Source organism: Gymnoscopelus braueri (genome assembly GCF_963280865.1).
Source record: "Gymnoscopelus braueri genome assembly, chromosome: 12".
Classification (NCBI taxonomy): Eukaryota; Metazoa; Chordata; class Actinopteri; order Myctophiformes; family Myctophidae; genus Gymnoscopelus; species Gymnoscopelus braueri.
The window spans coordinates 31,760,993-31,788,897 of record NC_137614.1 but is presented as its reverse complement, the minus strand read 5'-3'; the positions used below and the strand labels follow the sequence as shown (position 1 = coordinate 31,788,897).

The 27,905-nt window shown below is 41.3% G+C and overlaps 4 protein-coding genes across 4 annotated transcripts; 1 reads left to right on the top strand and 3 right to left on the bottom strand.

Moving 5' to 3' along the window:
• Window positions 1-1,209: 1,209 nt before the first annotated feature.
• ugt5e1 (UDP glucuronosyltransferase 5 family, polypeptide E1) lies at window positions 1,210-2,829 on the top strand (the record flags this gene model as incomplete). The annotated part of the gene is made up of 1 exon (XM_080443912.1): window positions 1,210-2,829. The coding sequence occupies one exon, from the start codon at window positions 1,210-1,212 to the stop codon at window positions 2,827-2,829; it is 1,620 nt and encodes a 539-aa protein (XP_080300038.1).
• Window positions 2,830-2,931: 102 nt separating this feature from the next.
• Window positions 2,932-13,673, bottom strand: dedd (death effector domain containing). The gene is made up of 5 exons (XM_080445680.1): window positions 13,504-13,673; window positions 11,218-11,873; window positions 8,437-8,541; window positions 8,209-8,343; window positions 2,932-7,747 (listed from the first exon to the last, which is right to left on the bottom strand). The coding sequence occupies exons 2-5, from the start codon at window positions 11,795-11,797 to the stop codon at window positions 7,341-7,343; spliced, it is 1,227 nt and encodes a 408-aa protein (XP_080301806.1). The 5' UTR covers window positions 11,798-11,873; window positions 13,504-13,673; the 3' UTR covers window positions 2,932-7,340.
• Window positions 13,674-16,711: 3,038 nt separating this feature from the next.
• On the bottom strand, window positions 16,712-19,503 carry LOC308097563 (phospholipase A and acyltransferase 2-like). Its single transcript, XM_080445403.1, has 4 exons — window positions 19,414-19,503; window positions 18,732-18,852; window positions 17,698-17,996; window positions 16,712-17,168 (listed from the first exon to the last, which is right to left on the bottom strand). The coding sequence occupies exons 1-4, from the start codon at window positions 19,429-19,431 to the stop codon at window positions 17,070-17,072; spliced, it is 537 nt and encodes a 178-aa protein (XP_080301529.1). The 5' UTR covers window positions 19,432-19,503; the 3' UTR covers window positions 16,712-17,069.
• A 977-nt stretch (window positions 19,504-20,480) lies between these two features.
• bgna (biglycan a) lies at window positions 20,481-27,652 on the bottom strand. Its single transcript, XM_080445399.1, has 8 exons — window positions 27,448-27,652; window positions 24,851-25,139; window positions 23,507-23,619; window positions 22,673-22,886; window positions 22,296-22,406; window positions 21,756-21,849; window positions 21,318-21,456; window positions 20,481-21,106 (listed from the first exon to the last, which is right to left on the bottom strand). Exons 2-8 carry the CDS (start codon window positions 25,104-25,106, stop codon window positions 20,906-20,908), a joined length of 1,128 nt encoding a protein of 375 aa, XP_080301525.1. The 5' UTR covers window positions 25,107-25,139; window positions 27,448-27,652; the 3' UTR covers window positions 20,481-20,905.
• Window positions 27,653-27,905: the final 253 nt, after the last annotated feature.

The window sequence follows — 27,905 nt, the reverse complement described above, 5'->3', positions numbered from 1 at the left end:
ACACCATCATACCACGAAGTATAAATCAGGCTTAATGTTCTTTCTGGGGCAGGCAAGGGATTATAGAACATGTGTTTCTTTGTTGTCGAGTCCTGAGGTGATTTCCGAGATACTGGTATGTGGCAAAGTTCACACAAGCTGACATACCTTTGTGCCAAAGTGCACAGTGTTCCTGTGTGCACAGTAAAGGGGGACGTATCTCAGATACCATACCATTCCATTCAAGGGGATTACTTTGTGGTACCTTCCCCAAAAGAAATTCAGGCTAACGGGGTAAGTTGCACCTTCTTGTGTGTGTGTGTGTGTGTGTGTGTGTGTGTGTGTGTGTGTGTGTGTGTGTGTTTGACTTTGTCCTTGAATGAAAAATAGAGTAGATCCTGCCTTAGAGACTAGATTTAAAGGGCAAGACCACTTTGGTAGAGGTTTGGGTTTGGGTTGTGTTTGGTTTGATGTAACTCCAAAGGTGGACAAGAAATCAAAAATAATTGCTCCATTGATTATAAATTGATAATTCAAAATATGCTCCTCATTGACTTACATTGTACAGTGAAACAGCTCTCAAAGTCACACTTTTAGCCCGTAAACGAACACAAACAAAGCTGATTCGGACAATATAGAACATCAACAAACCCAGTACTGTTTTTGTTTTTAATAAAAATGTCAACTTCCTGTTGATTTTACTATTTGAAGATCCGGATCCGGATCCACGGATCCATCCCGGGTTTTCTTCTTAATAAAAATAGCTAAATCAACAGGAAGTAAAAAAATGTATTAAAAAAACAAACAGTACTGGGTTTGGTGATGTTCTATATTGTCTGAATCAACTTTGTTTGAGTTTGTTTATGTGCTAAAAGAGTGACTTTGAGAGCTGTTTCACTGTACAATGTAAGTCAATGAGGAGTATATTTTGAATGATCAATTTCTAATCAATGGAGCAATTATTTTTGATTTCTTGTCCACCTTTGGAGTTACATCATCACAAGGTAGCTACACAACCCAAACCTCTACCAAAGTGGTCTTGCCCTTTAAATAGCAGCACATTATATAAACAGACTGTCACAGCAGACATTATTCATTTAAACTAACATATTTAAAAAGATAACCTGTTACTTTCAGAACTTTGGATATTGGTATATTTTTGAAAATAAATTACACCAACAAGAATGCTCATATACTGTATTCCTATTTCCTCAGCATACCAAACACAGTATGCATTTGCAGGCAGCGATTCCCCGGTTTCCCAGACCTTTAACTTTGCTTCTCCTGACTGGCATCCTGTTAACTATACCTGTGAAAAGCCAGGCCGGCAAGATACTGGTGTACCCTGTAGATGGCAGTCATTGGCTCAACATGGACATTCTCTTGAGAGAGCTGCATGAGAGAGGCCATAATATAACAATTATTCGCTCCTCTTCCAGTTGGTATATTAAGGAGAAAGCTAGCCACTACACCTCTGTGACAGTGCCTGTACCAGTGGGAAGCAACTTTGAGGACCCTAAACACATGTCATCCTATATGAGGAAAAACCTGGAGCTTTGGACTAGAGACAGATCCATATCCTCCTTCATTGCCCTGAATCAGGAATTAATGGATTTATTGGAGGAGTGCCATCGCGCTAATGCTGAGATGGCTCGTCTAGTGATGGACAACAAGCAGCTGGTGGACCAACTGAGAGCCTCCCACTTTGATTTGATGTTGACAGACCCAGGGTTTGCAGGAGGTGTCATAGTGGGGAAATATTTAGGTCTTCCAACAGTGCTTAATGTTCGATGGATAAGCAGCGGAGAAGGACATTTTGCCATAGCTCCCTCACCTTTGTCGTATGTGCCAACTCTTGGGTCCCTGGTCTCAGATAAGATGAGCTTTGCCAATAAATTGAAAAATGTCTTGCATTATGGTATCGGCCTTTACATTGATCATGTTGTCACTAGGCCACTCTACCAAGGCGTGTGTGATGACTTCCTTGATCCAAACATCAATATCTACTCTCTCTTTCAAGGGGCTGACCTGTGGCTTATGAGAGTTGACTTTGTGTTCGAGTTCCCACGCCCAACCATGCCTAATGTGATTTACATAGGGGGGTTTCAATGTAAGCCATCAAAGCCTTTGCCAGGAGAGTTGGAGGCTTTTGTCCAAAGCTCTGGAGAACATGGGGTAGTAGTGATGTCTCTTGGGACTCTTCTGGAGAGCCTCCTCCCTGAGATTTCAGAGGTGGTAGCTATGGCATTTTCCCATCTGCCGCAGAAGGTAGTGTGGAGGCACCTAGGAGAGAAGCCTTCAACATTGGGCAATAACACGCTGATTGTGGATTGGCTGCCGCAGAATGATCTACTGGGCCACCCAAAAACCAAAGCATTTGTCACACACGGTGGTACCAATGGGATTTACGAGGCCATATATCACGGGGTTCCAATGCTAGGCCTCCCTCTCATTCTTGACCAGTTTGACAACATGGTGCGTTTGGAGGCCAGGGGTGTGGCTAAAGTCCTGGATGTGACATTGCTGCAAGTAGACACCTTGACAGAAGCTCTCACAGACCTCCTGGATGATAAAAGGCCATACAGGAAGAAAATGCTGAAAATGTCACAGCTTCATCGTGATCAGCCCCTCAAACCAATGGAAAGAGCAATCTTTGGGGTGGAATTTGTTATAAGGCACAAGGGAGCAGCACACTTGCGAACAGAGTCATACAAGATGCCCTGGTATGTGTACCACAGTCTGGATGTACTGGCATTCCTCCTAAGTGTTGCAGTCTTTTTCCTGCTTGTAGTCTACAGCATTTGCAAAGTTCTGTATAAGGTGTGCAGGAGAAAAGAAAAGCCACATTAACATTGGGAAAAGTAGAAATGTCAGGAATCGCTTTTGCTGTTAATACGAACTATGAAAGATATCAATATTGGCACAGCATGTGCCACAAAAGTTTGATTATACAACATTTTATTGATTTTTGAACAAATTAAGTTGATTTGTACAGACATAAATGTACCAGTCAAATGTAACCATGTAAATATTCACATAATACCACAATCTCTTTCTTGGTCGACACAAATAAAATTGAAAGGTAAAAACATTTGACGTAAGGCCAAAATGGGCAAAAAAAAGTGTTGCATTTCCTGCTTCTCATCATTGTGTAATTAATGGTGGCTATCTGACTGAACAGTAAAGGTTAATTTTGAGAGCTCCAATTAAAATTGCTCCATTACAATTGCAGTATGGCATTTGTCTTTCTATTACATAATGAGATTACAGTACTTCCATGTGCCTCGACGCTCCACTAAATACATTTATTCAACACTGGTCAACTAAGCTTGATGTAACCACTGAGACCGCATTCGATATTAAATGTGTTTCAGTGGTGTGAATCATTCGTTTCTGTTTGCTATCACTGGAACAAATATTGTGAATTAGTGTGATCTGAAAATTGGAAATTATTTTCTTAAAGGAGTAGTTCACCCAAACAATTACTTGTTTTCTATCAATTACACACCCCATGAAGCATTGAATTCGTGGAGATTTTTTTGTTTTTGGCGCATTCCTAAGCCAATAATTTGATGACCGGCGGTCTCTCCAGCAGTCTCCTTTTGAGTCTCCTACCGGATACAGTAGCATCTTTCCGCCGGTAATCAAATTATTGGCTTAGGAATGCAACAAAAACAAAAAAATCTCCATGAATTCAATGCTTCATGGGGTGTGTCATTGATAGAAAACAAGTCATGTTTTGGGTGAACTACTCCTTTAAGCCTTACACCGTCAAACATCTAGATAAATTTCATAGACTAACTTGAACAAACCCATCCACTCAATTTATTAACAGTCAATTGTCTGCTTTGTGCAAGAAATAGTTTTGAGGAGATAAAGACATTTGCTAGCCTATTAAAGTTATCTACAAACAGTTACAGACCTTTGAGTTTGAGTCTTACGTTTTTGGAGATCATAACAGGTTACATGCAGTTAAGTAATAAAGACAGCTGCATAAAACAATGAACATAACATACAACAACCTATATAATAGATACTAGCTTGCAACCTTTGTGAAATTCCACTAGGGAAAAGTATAAATCTAGGCCTACCTTTTCTCATTTCACAGTATTAGAGGCCTTTCAGTCATAACTTATTTTTTCTGGCATTTACCCATGGATTGGAGAGCTAAGGTTAGAGGTTCTTTGCCAGGAAAACATTTAGTAAAAATTGATACTAAACTTTGAACAACATACATCAAGCAAAATGCTGTTCGAACCACCATTTTCCCAATTGATGAAAAAAACCTATACACGGTTACAATATATCCATTTCACGTCAGAGGCATTATCTGATTGCAGAACATTTGGCAAAAACCGGTCATCCATAATTAAGGACAGAGCAGTGCTTCACAATCCAAAACAAGAAAAATTAACTATTTAAGAAAGGAATATGAAGTCATGAGTTGCATCGACGGCATATGTTGATGACCAAGTACAAATTGATGACCGACAGATTTTTATTAACTTACTCATATAAGCCTATACAAGAGTATAAGCCCGAGTATTGAATACACTTTTATTGATACAGACATAAGTCTGTGGCCCATGTCACACCAACATTTCACTGACTGTACATACTTGTATGAGTGAGTGACAAATAAAACCTCTTCGAATCTCTTTTGAAATTCATTGCACAGACTTTAATTATTAAGTGTAACTTAAATATAATTTGTCATTTAGTTATCTTCAGTGTCACTAATTAACAATGTTTTGATAATAAACAACTGTCACTAATACCAGTTGCCAACAAAAGCCATATTGGACATTGGGCATGGGCATGCGGCATACTGGTATCGGTGCAGCATTAATCAGATAAGATGCCAACTCTTGATTAAAATTAAAATAAAATCCAAAAGAGATATGGACGTTTCGTAGATCATGTAACTGTATTCGTTCTAATATCAGACCATATACTGCCACTCATTTGTATCTGTAGCTTCTGTGGTCGGTGAGTGGAAAATTTTAATAAAAAAATGCACCCCTCTCCATTCACTTCCATTTGTCGCATGAAAGGATATCACAAAAGGAGTCCATGGTAAAAATGGCTGTGAACATTTACATCATCATAATAACAAACACTGCTTTATTACTATTAACCCATTAAAACCGGGAAAGCATCCGTGTCATTTTAGATCTTTGCATTGGCTATTCAAAAATAGCAGATAATATACAAGCTCACAGCGCGTCACTTAGTGCCGTGCTGAGAGCTTGTACATCTATTTTTGAAAAATCTTGTGTGAGAACTACTGATTCATGTAAAAAAGAATCAACACTCAAAATCTTATTTTTTGATCTGATCCTTTCCTTTTCCGTTTCAACCTGATACATATTTCAGCTGGAGGTATAGCTTTGAGACTCGGTTTGCAAAACAAACGGTCTTGAAAGGAGAGGGGGTAAAGAAAATAAGCTAGTGGCAAATTGAGTTGTGGTATATGGGACTTATATAAGTTAATGCAAAATGTCCATGTCACTTTTAAGATCCACGCTAAAATATTAAGTGCATCACATAGCCTACTGCTCCCCAATGATTCCTGTGGTGTTCAGAGAAGCCTAATGGCAAAGAATGTGATGCAGTCCTAAGTGACATAGGCAACACACTATAACAGCCTCCTTGCTATGCATCCTTATCTTATGAATATAGCAAAACATAAAATGAAGTGATTATCAGCAATATTGTCAAGAGTATTCAGTCACAAGCATTCGTTGAATCGAATGGTGCCTTCAGGCCACCATAGCATATCGACATCAAAGAAATTATATTTAAAATCTGAATAATTGAGCATTATAGCGTCACTTGAAACACTGCAACGGTGGTATTCTGTCTTAATCAAGTGTCTGTATCACAGAACTGAATTGGAAGTTATTGACCAAATTAACGGTATGGCAAGCAGTAAAATGTGGAGAGTCCTTGTACACGTCCACAATATACAGTTGGTCCAAAATAAATCGAACAGCTGATGTTTCGAATTGACAACCATGTAACTTCCCCCCTCCCATCTTGTAAATTGTGTAAATGTAGTTCAAACTCGGTCCCTGAATATCTATGTTTAGCCAAGTTCTTTGCCCAAACACCTAGGCAGTCGCTGTGGCATTTTTCTCCCATTTTAAGACAAAGCTTTACAGGTGCAGTGAGTCTAACATTTGGTTAACTGCTAAGTGAGTAGCTACATATTATTTCCAATTAAAAAAAATATCGAATTGTGCCGAGTAAAGGGGAAGTAAAGTGTACTATATGTTGACAAAACTGCAACCAAGTAAAATTTGATCAAGACTTCAGTAATCAACACCATTCCATGTTGCATTGAAAAGACGTGAAATACGTCAGAATGATCAAGAAAGCATTAATGACCAGAGACTGCACATTCAAAAATATAAACTTATATCATAATTATCACGACTGTTCATAATATGACATCTTCAGCCACTTGTGAGCACATTGTTGGGAATGACCAAGAAAGGGAGTTCCAGAATGAACACGCATGAGCTAAACATGAAGGATGTGAAGGAGGGGTGGATTCTACAGGCAAGGAAACCTCATATACAAAATCTTGGCCAAATAGCCTACTAGTTTTCCAGAATTAGGAAAACAAATTGTGAGTCAACTATGGGCTGCACCTTTCTACAACATCCAATAATAGATCAGTAATATAGCAATAGGGTTAGTCCAATCAAGCCTTACTAAACCAAATGCAATGAAAATAATGCACACACACACACACAAAACAAAAAAACAATCAGCGGAACTGAGGCTATCACTCGTTCTGAGATTGACCGACTTGTTTCTTTCTTTTTTCTTGGTGTAGGCATTTGTCTCACATATTTCCATTCCTGAACGGTGAGGGACAACAAATCAAAGTCACTTTTTGTGATTATTAGCGTTCAACGAAGGGGAGTTGACAAGTATGTATCAATGAGCTATGTGATACCAAAGACAATGGTAAACCTTTTTTTATGTTCAATGCACAAGTTACAATATTAGCATTGTCCCCCTGCTCTCCCCTTGTAAGAAATAAAAAGCTTAACATTCAAAACACTGTTAACCTGTATGTGGTGCCTTCCTCTTCTTGCGCACACACAAAAAAGAGGTCACTCCCTTCAGAAGTTACGGGGAGGGGGGGGGTGGTGGCTGACAAGATTCTCTCAGACTTCAATTTTCATGGAATCAAGTGAATACCGTGAAGCACTCCAGCTCCCTTAACAGCTATGGGACAGCTTTGAGGCATCTCAGAAAACATGAGCACATCTTAGTTCTACACCTAGTGGGACAGGGACAAAGCCGTCCCCTTCCCCGTCCCCTCTGCCACTTTCTGGAATGAGTGTCTAGGATGCGGTCTCTTTACCGCCTCCAGCTGAGCTGCCTCCGCCTGTTACCAGGTTGCGGAGTAGCTTGCGGCGCCCAGCCTGGTAATCCTCCTCGTCCACATTGACGAGCAGTTTGATGGCCTCGTGGCCCACAGCCTGCTTTAGGGAGTCTGTAATGAAGACCCCCTTGAGGGCCTCTAGCAGTGAGCCGTTGATGTAGTCCCTCCAAAAGGCATCCAGGTACGTGAGCTCAGAGAATTTGATATCGCAGATGATGGAGCCCAAGTCTCGGGACTTGAGGATGGTATTGGCTTGATTGAAGCGTTCAAATTGCCGCTCCACAGCTTCCTGTTTGTTGGAGAACACGTTGCCCTGGAGCGCCGACTCATGCTGGCAGTATTCAGCACGCACCCGGAGACGGATATCTAGGTAAAGGCATACAGAGGATACAAGGGAGATGGGTCAAACATAGTAGCAGTGAATACTTAAACCCCATTTATTTATTTTTATGACAGTGTGGCACAAGTATCTAAAATAGCTGCAGTCATGAAAAATGTGCCTCATCACTTTTGGAAGTGGCCAACTCTGGTACAAGAAGTTTGGGCCCAAAACATGAACGGCATGGGCTCGACTCACAGGCTTGCATGTGCAAGCCTATGAGTCCTACATCACGAACTACCTCCATGTGGAGGTAGTTTGTGATTTAAGATGTGGGCCTATAATGCCATCAAACCCATTGGCCCAAACTCGGAAGGAGGGGAGTATGTGCTGGGTGAGCAACTTTCATTGAAATGAGTGGGTGTGGATTTTCTGTGCCTCCTCCAGATATAATATATTATGTATATATTAAATTGAGATATAAGGTGCCAGGTTTTGACTGTCTTACCGCAGGTTTGCTTCTCTCTGCAGTCCGCGGTGCTGTGGCTCCTCTTCCTTTTACGGCTGAGAGCAGGGGGGGCAGGCTTTGTTTGGACCCCCACCTGGGACCCACTAGGGGAACAGCAAATCACCGGCTGAGGGCCTGATGATGTCACACAAGAGGATAGAACGTCATTGATATAATTCAAACAGACTTCTCTTTCCAATACAGAGAGTAATGCATATGTGCACACACCTGTCCTTCTGTGGGGTGGTGCCTCCCTGCTCTGGGCTGCTCCTCTTGGGGACACATAGCGCACTGATGTCTCCTCTAAGTACTTGTCAACAGGGTCTGGGCACACTGAGAAAAAACAGCAGAGTTGAACACTTTCAATCCTGAAGGGAGGGCCGGCCGGCCAGCCGGCGGGCGGACCTCTGACGTCACGCTCATGTCACCATGACTCAGCCATAACCATATAAGGAGTTCCCAGTGCAGCTACGCCCAAATATGGAGTGTGTTATCTAAACTCAATGTGTCATCATGGCATGAGGCGCAAACAAATCAGTCAGCTCCATATATGGGCGCAAAAGGGGGCATGCCCATATATGGTAGGTGTGAAGGCCACGTAGCGGATCTCTAGGTGAAAACTGCCGTATTGAGCGTATTGAGCTTGTAGATCAGCTATTTTCCCCACACGACACCAGCATATGACAAAGTATGAATTATGAAATAGAGCATACGTGGTTAAGGGCGGTCTACACTAAGCACTATAACCATAGCTAAAAATAGATTGTTTAAAACAATTGTTCTTACTCAAGCAGATGGCAGAGCCCACACCACAACTGTAACGACAACATTGGTGAACGATATAGTTATAGTGCTTGGTGTGGACGGCCCTCTAGGCTATGTCAAGGCAAGGACACAAATTCAATTGAGCTTCATCCATCACACTAGACTTCTATTTTAGACTTAAGCATAGGCCTTTGTGGATTTGGCTGTGCATTGGCTTTGGCTCCGACAACAAACCAATAAGCACTTACAGACAAAAGGCATGACAGGATCACAATAGAAAACAATACGTGTGGAAAGTAAGATTGCTTAAATCCAAATGCTACTTAACTATGAGCTTGGTGTCAGTTGTCAGAGAAGTAGGATACTAACTAGTTTATGTGCAGAAAAACTGCATTTGCATAGAAGGAATATGGCTGGGTGTCCATCTTTGTAATTTTGTATGCAAGGAATTATCTTATTAGCAGGGGGGGGGGTTATGAGACTTTGAAATGCATATTTTGAAAAGCCAGAAAAAAATGTATTTACTAGTTTATCACTAGGTTACTTCAAAGGCCAGGCAAGACCAATCAATTACAGACACAGTAGAGACTTCTTGCTGATCAGATGTTTTCAAGAGTAAGTAACATTTTCATTACATCAAAAAATGATCTTGGCCAGACAAATGATGTCCACCAGTTGAAGCAATTGGTAATTGGCACCCCACACAGTTGAATTCTAAAACATTTTTGGAGATCTCTCCCTCTCTTTCTCTCTCATGCACCAGCTGCCCAATCGTCCACTGTCTGCCACACAAGATGTTAAAAAGTGGTTATAACAGAGAACAGTAATTAATTGCTTGCCAGTAGCCTATATGGATATGGTCATCAAGACTGCATAATATAATATTCTAATTCACCCCTCATTAGTTTTTTTTAGTTTTTTAAACTATTTTTGATTTGAAAAACAGGTGTACAGCAGATACTTGCCCCACAGCACACAGCAATTCTCCTCATTTGTTTATTTAACATATTATGTTAAATAAACAAATCGTCAATTGCACCGGATTGTCAACACAAAAGAAACACTTACCAATGGAGGGCTTGTGATTAGCTTTGTAACATGAGCTACAGTAGGCGATAACTAGCAAGCTGGTTTTGTCTAATAACTCAGTTAATATAGCTAGCAGTTAACCTACCATCTGATGGTAGCTATCTGAAAATCTGGGTTGGAGAACCAGTTTAGTTCAAGTCTGAAGCTAGTCCAATGACCTCCAAAACCAGTTCATTTGCCAGGTAAAAAGATAAAAAATAGTAACAATATTGCTGGAACAAGTGCAGCATCAAAGAAAAACATATGACTCAGATACGACTAATGCCATAGATCAGTGGTTCTCAAACTTTTTCAAGTCAAGGACCCCCAAATTGATATGTATTTGGCCACGGACCCCCATCTGAAAGATGAGAAGATTTATGTAAAACAAAATTATAAAACAGAACAGTATTATTCAAAATGTTAAGATTTTTTTTTCATTCAAAAATAGCAGATGTACAAACTCACAGTGAGCTTGTATATCTGCTATTTTTGAATTGTCAACGTATAAATGGATAAAGTGGTTAAATGATTGTAACGCTGTATTAACATGTTTCGCTGGGGACCCCCTGGAACCACCCCCCCAAGGACCCCTGGGGGTCCCCGGACCCCACTTTGAGAACCACTGCCATAGATGACTGATGTCACAGGCTGGCGACATGAAGTCTGAGATCCACATTGGAGCTATGCTGTTCCCATGTGGATCCCGAGATCCAAATGATTTGATTTTTCGGGTACATGAACCTCACCTCACCTGTACTCACACAATTGGGAAGTGCTTTGAAACCTTAGTGTCAACTAGGGATGAAAATTATCGATTATATCATTATTCACCTTATTGATCGATCGTCGATTAATTTATAAGGGGTGATTTGGAACCTGAATTTACTATTACAAGCACAAACTGCACCTAGGTTGAACCATCGCTGGACATGCTGACCAAATCATTTAGAAGCCGTTCTGGTGTAACCCATTAAACCCGGGAAAGCATCTGTGTCATTTTTTCCGTTGGCTATTCAAGAATAGCAGATATACAAGCTCACAGTGCCACGCTGCGAGCTTGTACATCTGCTATTTTTGAAAAATCTTGAAAGAGTAAGAAACTACTGATTTAGAGGGCATTTGAAGAGTCTGCCTCAAGTCTTAATGGGATGAGCGCACTGCTCATGTACTCACCGGTCTGTCTCCTTCTGAGCGTAACGTAGGGCAACAGATCGTGGCGTGTGATGATCCGCAGCAGCTGCAGCACATGTCTGAAGTTGGTCTCATCACAGCGTCCCTGCCGCTCCAGGGCCAGAAGGAAGTCCCTGCCGCTCCTGATGCCGCCGCGCTCGTACTCGTCAATAACGTCCACAAATAGAAAAGACAGCACCCGGACGTCCCGGTGGGTCAGTTGGGCCCCAACTATGTCAAACATGCGGTGGAGGGAATAGAGCCCGTACGAGTTGTCCACCGCCTCCTCCGGCCAGGGTTCAAAGCGCCCAGACGAAGGTCGCCTAGACGAGGTGGAGTTGGGGCAGGAGGCGGAGGCGTTCCGATTGGTGGCCTCGCCACTGGAGGTGGCCACGACAGAGGAGCCGGGTCCACCCATCAGGGCTCTGTGGGGGGGAGGATGGGCAGCCACCGCACTGCTCTGAGTAGAGTCCAGCTGGTTAGCGTGAATGTGAGGCCGGGCCTGGTGGGCAGAGGAGTTGTGTGAGCCGAGCTGGGGAGGGCTGATGTTTGCATTAGGTAGTGGCGGCTGCTGTGAGGTCATCTCAGGGCCAGGTGGAGATGAAGGCTGCCGGATTCCCCGCAATGTCTGGAGGACGTTCACTACTCCGACGGACTCACTGTGTGCAAATGAGATGTGGGGGAGGTAAAACACAAAACTACCAGCAACCCTAGTAAGGATGTAGAAGAAAGATAACGTGCTCAGTGGAAGTAATACACCAATTTTAAATACAGTATATGCAATACAGTATATAATGCAAATGCTGTGGGTTTTTTCAATTTTGATTTAGCTCATAAACAAAACTCCCCCAAACCCAAGATGAGAGCTGTGCAACAGATTTTGATGACACAGTGGTAGTGCCAAAAATGAATTCAAATCAGGTGGCAAACAATTGAAACCACTGTCTAATGATGACTTCATTCAGGCTACACTGGAGTCGCATATGGCACCGGTGCAGAAAAAGGATAGTCTTTCTGTATTTTAGCAAAATGCCAGACGCCTTAAATCAGGGGTGGGCAATATTTTTGGGTAATTTGTCTGTAGCACACTTTAAACATCTGTTCCATATGACACATACATCAGTGCATGATTTAATGGTTGCTTGCCGTAATGAGAGATTCGTGCTCTTGAACTGTTTAAGTGCAAACATATGGCATTTTTAGTATCAGTCTTGGGTACAAACATCTTGTAATCCAACGGTTTCGTCCAATGTCTAACAGCCATCACTAATGTCAACCTAACCGACGACTGCTGGAAATCAAACTGATCATCAAACTGATTAATCACAATACAAATGTCAGAGAGGACCATTACAGTGACTATACGGCTAGCACTTAGCTCGCTAGCCAAGCGTAGTAGTAGTGGGTTGGCTAACTTAAGCTCTCCATCGCAAGACAGCGTCGCTTGCCGACAAGAACAGCTCTACAGGCTAGCAGTGCGTTGTTAACTAGTAGATCAGTTCTGGTGGGCAAGAAAAACCCTTTAACCCCAAGAAATTAGACACGAGAGGCCGTGATATATTATGGTGATTATTCCACTTACAGCTAACGTCAGCTGGGAGTCCCAACAACTTACCGTTAAGACAACAACTAGCGCCATACAGTGACAGTGTTACTAACCGACCGTTAGTAACCGTTAGCTACACAACCAGGAGGAATATAAGAACTACTCCTCCTTAGCTGACTGTATAACCAACACAGCGGGTGTTACATGAGTAATGTTTGTTTGCTTTAGCAGGTTTAGCCTGCGTTAGCTGAGGCTAGCCGAGGTGGCTAGCAATGTTGCCATATTTTGCGAGAGAAATAAGCAACCAGGTCTATGAAAACAAGCCCAAAAGAAGCGACTAGGCAACGGCTATCTAGCCGATCTACAAGCTCACAACGCGCTTGTAGATCTTCTATTTTCAACAACAACAAAAAAGAGGTACATTTGGAACATTTTAACAACACAAGTCTTGTATGGGGGGTTTCCTGGCACAAAATATTTTCAGATGGGGGTGGTCTGAGGACAATTACATCAATGTGGGGGTCTTTGCCATGAAAATGTCTGCTAACCACTGATCTAAAGGAAACAATCCCAAGTAGGCAACTACACTTTAGAAACAAGCCGAAAAAACAGCAACTAGCAATATTTACAAGCGACTTCAGAGGAAAAACAAGCCCAACGTCGCTTATAGTAAGCGGACATGGCAACACTGGGTGGCTAGCGGCTACATCGAAAACAAGCGAGCTTTCTTTCACCACATTTACCTTCTCGGCTCCTCTTAAAGATCTCCAACGACGTTACGCAGTTCGCCGTGTGTGTTTTTAGACGGTCGGCGTACGCTGCGGGTCCTTCTGGGCCAGGAATGAGGGTTTTTGTTGTGTTATTGCGACTCCTCACACGGACACTGGCAGTGAATTATCATCATGATGCCCATTTTCCTTCTTCAGCTAAAATGAAAGAACTTCCAGGATCACGATGGGAGTCACTTCCGGGTGCATTTGAGCTCAGCTATCACCGACCGACAGGGGGCAGCAGAGAGCAGACCCATCCAACCATAGACATAATCCAACCCGTGGGGCCTAAACTGGGGTCCGAGGCCCCAAGGACAGTGGTGTAATTCGTGTAAAGTAACTAAGAACATGTACTCACGTACTGCACTTAAGTACTATTTTGAGGTATTTGTACTTTACTTGAGTATTTCCAATTTCCAATACTTTGTTTTACTTCTACTCCACTACATCTCAGAGGCAAATATTGTACTTGTACTTTGATTGATTGATTGATTGATTGATTGATTGATTGATTGATTGATTGATTGAAGTACTTTATTTAGTAAGACATGAGTACATGGAAGTACAAATTCACAATACAAGGTCTACTAAACTGGAAGACTCATTAAGCACTGAGCTTGTTTAAGATGAGATCCCCATGCACACAAATCATGATGACATATAAGAGACAGACAGATATACACACTACTATACAGAACGTCATACAATCAGCTTACAGGTTACTGGTATGAAGAGTGAAAAATATGTACTAGAGATTTTGATGAATAGCATGAGAATTAGTTAATTCCCTTTGTTGAGCCAAATCTGGGTTGAACATGATTCGTGGAGCTGCCTCTGGTGTTATGATCGTGGACTTCCTTAACGTTTTGGAAGTATTTTGACAAATACAGGGGGATCCCAATGTTGTGGTGTATCTTGAAGACCAGGCCCATAGCAAGTTGCTGTACTCTGTCCTCAACCCTAAGCCATCCAATCCTAGCAAAATGAGCAGGGGTTAGATGGGTTTTGTGATTGAGGCCAAGAAGTAGCCTTCCTAGTTTGTTTTGGGATGTTTGGAGCCTTGTTTTTAAGGCCTTGGAGGTGTTGTGATACCATGTGGAGCATGCATAATCGTAATAACCTTGTATGAGGGCCCCTGCAAGAATCCTCAGAGTATTCTTCCTGACTAGACGTCCAATCCTATACAAAAAGCGTATTCTTTGGTTGACCTTTTTGATCACTCTTTCGGCATTTTTGTTACCGGAGAGGTTTGCCTCCAAGATGGAACCCAGGTAGGTAATTTCCTCCTTTCTTGTGATAGCATCATCACCCACTTTGATCGTGAAACTCTCAGCTTTGCTAAGGTTAGAACTGGACCAAAGAGGATGGATTCAGTTTTACCAAGGTGTAATGATAGTTTGTTGTCGGAGAGCCAGATGCAGATCTTGTTGAGTTCAGAGCTGAGAGTTTTCTCAACCTGCAGCCTGTCCCTGTCCGAGACCAGCAGAGCCGAGTCATCTGCGAACAGGAACAGTTTGCTGTCGCAAGCTGAAGACATATCGTTCACATATATCAGGAACAGTAAAGGTCCTAGTATACTTCCTTGCGGAACACCACAAGTCACTGGGGGTGGAGGGGACTGGGTGCCGTTTACTTCCACCACTTGCTCCCTCCCTTCCAGGTAGGATCTCATCCAGCTCACCGACGTATCATCAAAACCTATTGCTTTAAGCTTATCGATCATAATTGGGTAATTAACGGTGTCAAAGGCCTTCTGGAGGTCCAGCATGACCATGCCGCAATATTTGCCATTGTCGACATCTTGTTTGATAGAGTCGTTCAAATAGAGAAGGCATGTGTCAGTGGAGTGGTTTGTTCGGAAACCAGATTGGAATTTGTAAATTAGATTTTTCTCGGCAAGATACTTATCGACCTGTTCGTAGACTATTTTTTCCATGACTTTCGAGATGGAGCTAAGAATAGAAATAGGGCGGTAGTTGCCAGGGTCTAATTGGTTTCCTTTTTTGTACAGAGGGGTCACCCTTGCTTTTTTGAAGTCGTTAGGGACCCGTCCCTGTATGATGGAGAGGTTTATTATGTGAGTAATGATTGGAGCAATGGAGGCGGCTGAGTCTTTTAGAAATTTGGAGGGGATATTGTCGAGGCCTGTGGCTCTGTGTTGTTGTAGTGCGCTCAATTTTTTAAACACCTCATCTGTTGTCACAGGGGAGAGTTTAAAATCATCTTTGCGTACACCTTGTTTTTCGTGAAATGAGTCAACATACTCTTTACCGTAGCTCCCAGAGTGAGGGGGTAGTTTTCAACCAGTTCTGAGGCTATTGTCGTAAAGAATATGTTGAGGATTTTACTCACTTCCCGATTTGTTGTAGTGAGAGTCTCCTTCACCTTGAGGTTTATGTTTGAAAACCTGGTTTTATTTTTTTTGCTGCAGCCTAGTTGGTTATTAAATAGCTTCCAAAGCTCTCGTGGTTTGTACTCCACTGCAATTATTTGAAAAAATGTAGTTACTAGTTACTTTGTAGATTTTGATTACTATTACAAAACATACATTAACTACTTCAGCCCATTTACATTTTGGCCATTTGAAAATCTACAAGCTCACAATGCGTCGCGATGTGAGCTTGTAGATCTGCAATTTTCAAGAGAAACTTGAAATGGGACATTCTGCATGAGTCATTTTACTTTCGGTACTTTAATTACATTTTGATGCCAATACTTTTATACTTTTACTCAAGTACATTTTGAATTCCGGACTTTACTTGCAGTATTGAAACCTTTACTTAAGTAAAACATTTGAGTACTTTTTCCACCACTGCCCAAGGGTCAATGAAGGGGTTCCAGGGGGTCCCCAGCAATATTGGTTAATATATAATCAAAATCAGTTTGACCACTTTAGCCCTATTTTATACTTTGGCTATTCAAAAATAGCAGATCTACAAGCACACAACGTGTCGCATCGCGATGCGTTTTTTATTTTATTTTTTTATCTGGAATAATTTTTAACATTCTAAACAACACAAATCTTCTCTTTTGGGGGGTCCCTTCCCCAAAATTATCCGTGCAACATCAATAACAAAAAGTTAATTTTATTCATCTGTGAAAGGAAAAATCTGTGGCACCAAATTAGTTATTTTGAGGAATAAATCAAAACACTTTATCAAAGAGTTTACTGATAGGCTATCTTTCAGATTTATTAATAGCATACAAAAATCAGAGATAGTCTTTTCTGAAACAGTGCAAAATCTTGGACAAGAAATTCGTGGACTATTGTAAATCATCATTGGACGGAACAATGAAAGGGCCCTTAGGTGTGTGTGTGTGCGCGTGTGTACGTGCGTGCGTGCGTGCGTGTGAGAGTGTACTTGTATGCGAGGAAAAGGCTGCATGGGAGTCTAAAGAAAGTGTGGGTGTTAAGGATATTATACAAAGAATAAAGTGTGTGTGAGAATCCGTGGACACACTCAGATTTTGTCCGACAACAGTGATCATCAGTGTCAGAGCAACTTTCCTCTGGAAATTGGAAATAAGTTAAAGCAGGCTTATTTGAATAAGTCCTGAGATATCCTTTTGGAGGCAACGGTGTCCTCAAACAATTCTGTTGCCTCCTCACACTCTTTATTCTTGGGTCTTCCAGGAATCTAGAAGAAATAGCAGAATGAAAAACAGAAGATTCACAAAATAGAATCAATTTTTATGTTCCATAGTTCTTTGATTGTTGTGATCTTGATTCTAAACATATAGCTATTTATTTATTTGTTTGTTTGTTTGTTTGTTTGTTTGTTTGTTTGTTTGTTTGTTTGCTTGCTTGCTTGTTTAAACTGTTAAACAGCCTTTTTATTCTATTAAGAGTCCTTACACTCTGCAGCAGAGGAATTATAGAATAGTATCATTATTATTGCTGTTGCTGTTGTTGTTGTTGTTGTTGTTGTTGTTGTTGTTGTTGTTGTTGTTGCTGTTATTATTACAAGTAGTAGCAGTAGTATAAATCATGGGTGTTCCAAACATAAAGTAGCCTGATGGCTGGTGGGACATACATATTATTATAGGTATAAGAATGTTAATACTAGAATGTAATGATCCTAAGGTTTACTATATTGTCAAATATTAATAATTCTGATACCATTTCTTTTTAAATGTAATAATAAAACTTCAAAGCAAATGTGTTACCTGGTTGCAGACAGCCTTTCCATATCGTACAAATGTGGCAAAGTGTTCGCAGTTGAAGGAGAACATATCATATGGGAACTCCACATCAAGAAGGCCATCGAGGCGATTCTGCATAGCTTCCTTTGAGGATGGCTGGAATTCATGGCGATTGTTACTGATCAACACCTGAGCTCCAGTGGGCACAGTCACCACAGACAGTGGCATCCTGCGTATCATGGTTTGCCCAAGAAGAAGGTCCCCACACACTGGGAAAGCTGATTGCAGGTACTCGCGCACATTGGACATCAACCTGCTCTCATCTAAAAGGAGCAGGAGAAATTAGGAAAAGAAAAAGAACATTTGACAAATTTGAACTTAAACTTACTCAAAGGTTTGTGTTTTGATTTTCAGTTTGCCAAAATAAAATCAAGAAACTAATCAAGAAACTTTGACTACCGGAGTCAAAGAGTCTCCTACTGAGTCTCCTATTGACCGATGACCCGGTCATCAAAGTATTGGCTTAGGAATGTGACAAAAACAAAAAAATCTCCATCAATTCAAGGCTTCATGGGGTGTGTAATTGATAGAAAATAAGTCATTTTTTGGGTGAACTACTCCTTTAAGTTTATTGATTAGTTTCTTGATTTTATTTATTTAGGTTTTCTTGTATTAACTTTTCTTTGATTATTATTATAAATTATGTATATCCCCTAATAGACGTATTGCAAATAAGAGCTGGACGATGTTGACATACATAGGTAAAGTAGGTATTATATCCTCTAAATGCAATTTAAAATGAAAAATGATAATCAGCCACTTAAGCCCAACAGTATTGTCTACTTCAATGTTGGATGAATAGCCAATAATAAATATAGGCGAAAATAGCCGGTCTACAAGCTTTACAATGCATCAAATTGTTTGTGATGCTACTGTATGTGTGCTTGTAGATCTGCTAAACTTGGGGGAAATACTCGCCTATAATGACAAGCTCAAAGTAGCGATGTTAGGTTAAAAGTGGTTAATGTAAACCTAGACATTCAATTAAATTTCCCCACCTGCTACAGCGAAATGGATTACATGTCCATCTTCTTCATATACTCCCCAGTGTGAATATCCAATAGGGTATTCAAATTGGATCAAGTCTCCAAACTTGGCAGCGGACACGATTTCACCAACCTGTGTTCATTAAAGAATATTATGTAAACAACAGAAAAACAACCCTTTGCAGTGATCTCCACCCACCTTTCTAGTTTTAAAGCAGGTTTGGCAGCATTGCATTGTGCATTGAGGTAAATGCACAATATAGTTTCCTGCTTTATATTCTCTCTCCTATGTTTTAGCAATGGTATAAATTGTATTTAATCACTGTTATTGTCCTAATATAGTCTTTTTTCAATCCTGCACACTATTCAATCTTGTGGAAGGAAGGAATCCATCTACCGTAGTTGACATAAATCTGACAGTGTCATTGACTGCGCATTCATTTGTTTAATTGTAATAATTATGAACATGCAGTATAAAATACAGAGGGAATTTTGAATAGATGTCCCTCCTTTCTTACAGGTTTACAATATCAGTGGATAGCAAGAAACTCACTATGTATTTACACCTGCTGTCATCATGAGTTATAACATCAGATATCAGGTAAACACACAAAAAAACATACTCATATACATTTTCACATTTTTCCTGTGCAATTCAAACCATAATTCAATGTATGACTTTCTCATTTCTTACCTGTTCTTGGTACTCCATTATAGGCTCCTGACGAGTTTCTCTCAGTGAAAGACTGACTGAATATCTCTTCAAGTAACCCGCCCTACTGGGTATGTGTCATTCAAATCTAGTTTGAAAAAAATGGTGCTTTGTAAATTCCCTGTGGCAAGAGTGAAGACATCGGATTGGCCATCATGCTGAGAGGCTGGTCCTTGTATGTAAAATGTGTAATCAGAGTTGGGCAAGTTACCCAGGAAGTGTAATAAGTTACTCTTTACTTATTACTCCTTTAAAACGTAATTATATTACTTGACTCATGGTATCAACAGTAATTAGTTACATTACTTGTTATATTACTTTATTTTCGCTACCCACCATTCTGAACAAAATGATGTGTAATACAACCTGTTGAGCCAGCTCTTTTCTTTTGTCACAGTTTGGGCCTGTCCTCTGCTTGCCCCCTCCCCCCCCCTGTGTTCCTTGTTTGTGAGACTGTTTCCACCTGCGTGCCCAGCTGTGTGCTGTTTTGGCCTAATGACTTCATCATTTAGAGTGTCTTTACTCCCTTCATTTGCTTGGTGCCAAGAGTATAATCTTCTGCTACGACACGAGTGGTCCTATGTATATTCTTTGCTTGCATTTCTCCCTGTGTCCGGTTCAATGGTCTCTGTTAATTCCCTCTATTGAGGTTTACCTGAGGTTTAACTTTTGTTTATTCGGAAAGTAAAGTATTATTTCTGCAACTCCTGTCCTGTTTCCATCTCCTGCAATTGGGTCCTCTCTGTGTTCCCCAGTCCGCACTGTGACACTTTTAGAACTGAATCCTCTTTATTGGAACAATAATTAACCTTACAGGATCACCAATCAGCCAAAATGCACACAATGCAGCCTCTCAAACCTGATGGGATACAGTCTCTCTCTCTCTCTCTCTCTCTCTCTCTCTCTCTCTCTACTGGAGAAAAGTAATAAACTTACACTATACCATTAAATAATAAGTTACCACAAGCAGTGCCCAACACTGCTTGTTATAGTAATTAGGCCTACATCAAAGATGTTTCATACAAGAATGACCATGGCAACACATCAACAACTTTCAACAAAGTTTATAAAGCATTGTGAGTACATAATATTTTGTATCAACAAGGTCTGTGCTATTATCAACTTTATGGGGGAAAAGGTGGGAAAGTAAAAATATATATTGCATAAATTGTATCAGTCAGTTGTGGTCAGTCATGAAAACAACTTTATTCATATGACTCATTACCTTCAAATGACTTCTCTATGTGGATGTGTCCTTTCCATGCACGAGAAGTTGCAGTTACAGTAATAACCAAACTTCAAACAATCATAATGGGTTCTATTGACAGCCTTAAGTTGCCACACAGCTTGCTCTGGTCTCATCCAATGCATGTAAACTCCTAATCTTTCTCATAAAGTTTTCTGGACATCCTGCCTAATATATTTACTTCTGGGTGGCTTGCATTTCCCCTCAGTCCATTACCCACTTAAGGCACTATTTCTTCTGGTTATTACCAAACTGTATGGCCATTCTGTCACTGACGCAGCGGAACGTAGTGGGCTGCACCTCCCAGTACTTGACTGGATTGTCAAACAGGCTGATGCCATTGTAGAACGTCCTCTTCATTCCAAAGCCCTGAGGGCAGAAGGCATTCGGGTCCACCTTGCTGATGTTGTTGGAGTGCAGGTATACCACCTTGTGGAGGAAACAAGCACAGGGGATTGGATTACATTTCAATTGGAGATTGGATGCTGCATTCATTTAAAGGGGTTTTATGTGGTTTGGTTTGGTTTAGTTTAGTTTGTTAAAATAAGTGAGCGGCCTGCTCTAGGATTTAGCTGTGTGAGAAACACTGTCTTTGTGTAGATGTTCAAGCCACTCCTGGACACCACCAGTCTTCTACTACCTGCAGGTACTTCATCTCAGGCAGACCGGCGGGCACATTGGTCAGCAGGTTGTTGTCCAGGTGAAGCTCACGTAGGTTGTGCACATAGTGCAGACTGTTCTGCTCGATGTGGCGGATCCGATTGTAGCCGAGGCCCAACCTAGTACCAGGAAACATGTGCACTTAAACATGTGAAGTTGCAAACATGGCGTAAATGCCAGCACAAATGTCATAATGATGGAACATTTTTGATAAGATCCTGCATTTTGTCAATGGAAGAATCTGTTTTTCTGCAAATTAAACATATAATTCCTATATACTTTGATGTACAGTATGACAAATAGCGATTCTTTGAATTGTTTTGCCCATAATGATATGCCCAAAATAGAGACCCCAGGTGGTCTAAAAACACTAAAGTATTTTACTATCTGCTATCTTTGAAATTAACTCTGTACCTACCTGTACAACTCCCCATATTGTACCAGGTTTCCCACCTCAATAGCCTGAATTTGATTTTGATCCAGGTGCAGTTCATGGAGCGTATGAGGGAGGTCTGATATGTGGGGGGGGGGGAAAGCAGTTATATAGATTATTAATCGCACTGGTGACACTCACACTGCCCTGTTAGGCTCTGTGAATATCTGTAGTCCTAGTTTCCCGAAGGTGGCATACCTGTTACCTGATTGTTCCCCTTGACCCCCACCCCTTCTTCCCTTTCTCTTATGGAAATAACAAAAACTATGGAGCTTGCACAAAAACTAATTTCACCCACTGTTTTATACCTGTAAACCTGTGCTTTGACAATAAAGTTGATTGTGATTCTAATTCAGATTCTCCTTCATATGTGTTTTCAGTTCAAATCTGCTGCCAAGCCAATCAAACGAAGCTATGAGAAAATGAACCATAACAGGAAACGGGTATGCCACCAGGATAGGCCTACTGGCAGTTATGCACAGAGCCTATATATATGCTTTTACTGCTTTTGTATCAGACTTTTACCGTTTGGAATGCCTGTGAGTTTAGCCTCTGAAATGCGCAGGAAGTTCAGTCGAAGTCCATCAAATGCACCTGGCTCCAAGCCACTGTTCTTGATAGGATTACGGCCCAACTCTACATTGAACAGTGACGAAAAAGGAACACAACTTTAACATACAACACAAAAGTGTCTTATTTTGATGGCTTTACCATGATAAAACAAATGAATCAATAAAAAAAAAAAGAAAAGAGAGAGTGGCCACCCACACCAATAACGATAATTATAACAATAAATATGACGTTTAAAAAAAGAAATCTAACTCAAGTGGATGGCGGAGTTCTCACCATAGCTATAACGACAACGACAGTGGTGAATTATAGAAACAATGATATCCACACACCGATAACGTTCATGTTGTCCAGACCCAAGAATGTCCCAGATGCTATTTTCTTAATTTGGTTGTCATGGATACGGAGCTCCACCAGGGAAGGAGGCAGGTTCTTGGGGATGGCGGTCAGCTGGTTATGGGAAAAGTATAGCTTCTGCATGCGTCTGAGGGGTAGGAAGGCCCGAGGGTGGACCCTGGAGATCTGGTTGTTGACCAAGACCAGAGCCTGCGTGTCAGGACAGATACGATGCAAAAAACACATGTGTTAGTGCAGTAGTTCCCAAACTGGGGTTCGGGACCTCCAGGGGGGTCCCCAAATTATTTTGGGCGGTCCCCAGATGCTTAACTTAATGTGCAACATTGTTTTCTCACTCAACAGTAAACAAACCAACATACAGTCTAAGTGTATACAGCGTATCTGCACATTTCTAAAGTTACAATTTAATCACTTGTATAAAGACCTTTTTAATACCAAAGTATTGTCAAAAATTACGTATGAGGCAATCATTGTGAAAATAGCCCATCTACAAGCTCACAACACCTCGCTGAGCTTGTAGTTCGGCTAATTTCACAATATTTATGTGGGAAGGAGTCAAACTAAATGTTATGCCTACAATTCCAAGTGCTTGTCAAGGCAGGGGTCCCCAGTTCAAATATGATTATTTTTACATTACTGTATGTGTTAATTAACACATAAATGTTTACTATTACTATTTGGGGCATTATTTTAAAATCCTCAGTGTTCATTTAACTCGATACAGAAATGGAACGAAATGCATCCGTAATGGACCATTAAATGGTTCCATTTGTACACTCTCATGTGATGAAGCTCAGTTTGATGCTTACATAGAGGTTGGTAAGTCCCTTGAAATCATTCTCTCTGATCTCAGTAATGTGGTTGCCTTGCAGGTCCAGTAGTCTGGTGTCAGGGGGGATGTCATATGGCACATAATGTAAACCTGTGCAAAACAAACATAGATGTACAATTAAAATGTAGGCATTTAGCAGATGCTGTTATCAAAGTGACTTACAGTGAAATCAAAGTGAACGGCATGGACCCTAGACAAAATGTCAGGGTAAATAGTCACACACAAGTAGGCTACAGTGCAAAGAGAACAATGTAGTGCTTTAAATAAACTATACCATGTCACACCTATAGCCTCTGTCTAAACAACATGCGAAATAACATTAACGTCAAGCAAAACTAATTTAAATAACAAAAACATGAAAAAGTAACCAAGAAAGACCTGCACAACTGCAGTATCTATCAACATTTTAAGTCAATAGGCAACTGCTATCAATTCAAATCAAACTGAATTATAGCACATTTTGTTCAGGAATATCATAATAAGTATTACGGAAACCGCAATATAGTTGCTTATCAGGCTTTTACACTTTCTGACAGATCTGGACATTACAAATGTAACATTTTACAAAGAGCTCCCCGCAGTCTGAAAGGTTTATGAGTCAACTGGCTACTTTTATCAACAGACTGTAATTAGCTAACCGTTAGGTAATGCTGTGTGGCTACGGGCTGTGAGAGCATGCTACACTTTGTGTTGTTGTTTGGTAGTATGTAATTTGCTACAAAAAGACTGCATCCACGTTGCACTGCCACTGGCACAGGGTGGAAGGAGACAGTGGGATATTGTACTGTAGCTGGGCAGAAACTACTGCACTTTCACCGATACCTTCTGTATATAAACAGGTGGTACACGTACAGTATACAAACGAGTGGAGTTAGTACAGGTGATGCTGTTTCTGCTTAATTTAAGCCAAATGTAATTAGGCGATACAATTTACCTTCATGTAAAATAATCTCCAGCTCATTTACATTTGAACAATTCTAAATGATTAAAGCAACATTGTTGTGTTTCAAATCACACCATTTAAAAAACTTTGTCTTTTCAAAAAGAAATGTCACTTGAATTTCCAAATTCCCTGAGCCATTTGTAACCCCTTTGAACCTGGCATTACTATTTTGGGTATGTCATTACAGGTTAACATTTTCAAATGTAAAAGAATTTAATACAATAATTTTCATTTAAATTCTATTATTATTTTTTATTATTGTTATTGCTACTTTTTTTTACATGATGCTATTTTTAAAATGGGTCTTAAGTGGTTAGACGAACACTGAGAATTTTACAGTGCTCCGTTTTTCATGAATCACCATCTACGTTCACTCACCCAGGTCAGAGCATTGCACTATCTTGAGGTGGCACTGACATCCGAATGGGCACCTTGGGTGTTCTGAAGGGTGGGACTCCTCGAAGGCTGAGCCGTCCTCCTCATCGTTCATCATCATCATCATCATCAGGCCTTCTACATCAAAACTTTTGCCCAGATCGGGGAGGCCCCGCTGTTGGAAGGGCTGAACAACAGAGCGGGCACATAGTGGTGTCACACACACCAGCAGGAGGAGCACAATGGTGATGGGACGCATGTTTCCTGCGTCTGTTGCTCAGGATGTCTCGCCCTGTGTGAAAGATAAATGGGAGTTTTACTTCATGGATTGCATATTCCAGTGGTTGTCAAACATGATTCATCTGTGTTTTTCTGGAGACTCCCGTCCAGGACAGGCTTCAGACACGCCACGCGCCTCCTGCAGGAGACTTGGCTCAGATCTGAACCCATTTCATTTGGCGTTAGGGACCTGTTGCGACCGCATGCCCTTGCTGACGTCAACCCAGAGTAAGGTTCGAACCCACATATGAAAGGCCTATGCTCTAGTCTAACCGCTACACTAGGGTGTAGTGTACAGTTAACCACTTGAGGCCTTTATATTTCCAAAAAATGTGGAGACTAGCGAAAACAGCCGATCTACAAGCTCACAACGCATTCCATCCCTACACGTTGTGAGCTTGTAGATCTGCTACTCTCACAATTTTAGAACATTTAAAAAAATGTTTCTGTCACAGAGTAACTGCGTGGCTCCAGATATCTTTTTGCTTCATCAGCACTGTGCAAAAAACAGTACAGTAACAATACCTGCACCAACACATATGATCTATCTTCATTGCATGGCCTTTTCTCACTTTAAACCCTAGTCGTCTTATACCCCCCCAACAATTAAGTGGTTTTGGTTGAAAGGCTGTGAAATGATGGAGCGGGGAGGAGATGTGGTCTTCAGGCTGAGCACCATGACATCTGCAGAATGCTCTGAAAAGCGCTGTCCATTCAGAGCAGAGGTGCAGCTGTACTGTACAAATTGTCCTTTTGCTTCAGTTTGAAAGACTTTACATTAAAGAGCAAATCTCACTACTATGCCCCACACATTTGGAACTGTCTAAAATCAGTTAAAGAATTGGATAATTTAATCTCACTTGATCACTTTAAACAGTTTGTGAAAAACACTCTTGTCTATACTTACATCCTTTCTCCAATGTCTGTTATCTTTATGTCTGTTATATATGTTTGCTGCAATCAGGGTGTCATTGGAAAAGAGAGCTGGCTCTCAATTGACCTTCCTGAATAAATGAAGGTGAAATGAAATGAAAAATGAATCAGAATACACCTTGTGTCTTAGACCACAGAGCTCTGAAAACAGTGCTGCACTAGACAGTTAACGTGTATTGTTAGCACAGAGCCCATTTAACTCTGAAAGTGTACAAATGGAGGGGGGACACCTAAAGTTGTGAAACCTTCTCTTTAAACAAAATAACAAATGACAGCATAGCACCAGCTCAACTTTGTTGAGCTGGTGCTATGCTGGCTCCCTGTGTGTGCCACGTGTTGTGAGTGCCTTTCTGCTTCCCCCCTCTCTGCTCTGTCTCCGGGGAGCCCACGCCCACACCCTTTACCACAGCAAGGCTTATAGGAAGCCACAGAACTGGCCGCTCTCATAGAAGAGTTTTATATAGAACAATTCCAAGTCCAACTTGGTCAATCTTTTCCAAAACAGTCAGCCCTGGGTCAAGTCTCTGGAAGTACCCAGGTTTCTGATCTGAGACCCTCCCCTGTTGAGTTTATCAGGGCACTGGGCAAACAGATCTTATTATTTGCATTCCTCCTATTGTTAGCGTGTTGATGGATGCCACCGTGCCTGATCTCCTACCAGAATGAATTGCCACCATGCTTGATCTTCTACCAGACTGACTAAAGTGCCACTATGCCTGATCTCCTACTAGAATAAATTGCCACCATGCTTGATCTCCTACCACACCGAATAAAGTGTCGCTATGCTTGATCTCCTACCAGACCGAATAAAGTGCCACCATGTCTGATCTCCTACAGACTGAATAACGTGGCTGAGGTTGGTGAGAAATATATTGCAGTCCGTCAAATGCCACTTAATTTCTGTGCTGGACAACTGAAGACAGGACTGCAGGACCTCCTGCCTTGCCCACCCACCCTCTCTCTGCACCCGCTCTCTTACACACGCACGCACGCATGCACACGCACACACACACACACACACACACACACACACACACACACACACACACACACACACACACACGCACACGCACACGCACACGCACACGCACACGCACACGCACACACACACACACACACACACACACACAGAAGTTAATTAACACATTCATTTTGCAATGATTTTTTAACCTCGTTTTTCATTATGGAATGATTGCAATTTTTTGTTGACATTTAAAAAATGTAATGATAACAAACAAAGGAGCACAGGTACAAGCACATTGGGAACATACGTTGTCCATGTACCAATGCCAAGCTCTGAAACCATGCATATTCTGTCTATATAGCATCTATGAAATACTAACCACCAATGCACATGAGTCAATAAGCAAAGCTGCTAAAATACATACCGTTACTGAGGCAAGTAAGTCCCACAGAGTGTTGATAGATGAAGTTAAAAATTACACATACAGGTCAGGTTGTACCAAAGACCTGCTTCACTTTTTCATCTTAATGCTATAGGTGAATACAACAAGCCTGTCTGCCAGCAGAGAGGGAGCTCTGCTTAGTACCTGCCACAAAGACTATAGAACCAGAGTCACACAGAGAAAGAGACCAAAGGAAGAGACGGTGTGAGAGAGAGAGAGAGAGAGAGACAGAGAGAGAGAGAGAGAGAGAGAGAGAGAGAGAGAGAGAAAGGGAGGGAGATTATTTTAAGTCATGACCAAAACTTGGCCTGGTCCCCTTGTCTCTGTGGTTTGGGTGACAGGGCGAGAGTATATGGAGGCAGGACGAGGGAAGAGAGAGAAGATGAGAGAGTGAGAGAAAGAGAGAGAGAGAGAGAGAGAGAGAGAGAGAGAGGGAGGGA

Bases quoted from the DNA above. Each gene is read 5' to 3' on its own strand.
- LOC308097563 (XM_080445403.1), bottom strand. The intron at 17,997-18,731 runs GTGGGGAAATTT...TGCTCCTTTTAG, and splicing joins AATCCATTTCGCTGTAGCAG to ATGAGAGCAGGTTGATGTCC. The intron at 17,169-17,697 runs GTAACACATTTG...TATTTCTTCTAG, and splicing joins GAAAGGCTGTCTGCAACCAG to ATTCCTGGAAGACCCAAGAA.
- dedd (XM_080445680.1), bottom strand. From the start codon at position 11,797: ATGACCTCACAGCAGCCGCCACTACCTAATGCAAACATCAGCCCTCCC. The intron at 8,344-8,436 runs GTGTGTGCACAT...TGACATCATCAG, and splicing joins ACCACCCCACAGAAGGACAG to GCCCTCAGCCGGTGATTTGC. The intron at 7,748-8,208 runs GTAAGACAGTCA...GCCTTTACCTAG, and splicing joins CAGAGAGAAGCAAACCTGCG to ATATCCGTCTCCGGGTGCGT.
- bgna (XM_080445399.1), bottom strand. From the start codon at position 25,106: ATGCGTCCCATCACCATTGTGCTCCTCCTGCTGGTGTGTGTGACACCA. The intron at 22,407-22,672 runs GTGTGTGGATAT...TGTTCAATGTAG, and splicing joins GGACAACATGAACGTTATCG to AGTTGGGCCGTAATCCTATC. The intron at 21,457-21,755 runs GTAGGTACAGAG...TCCTGGTACTAG, and splicing joins CAATATGGGGAGTTGTACAG to GTTGGGCCTCGGCTACAATC.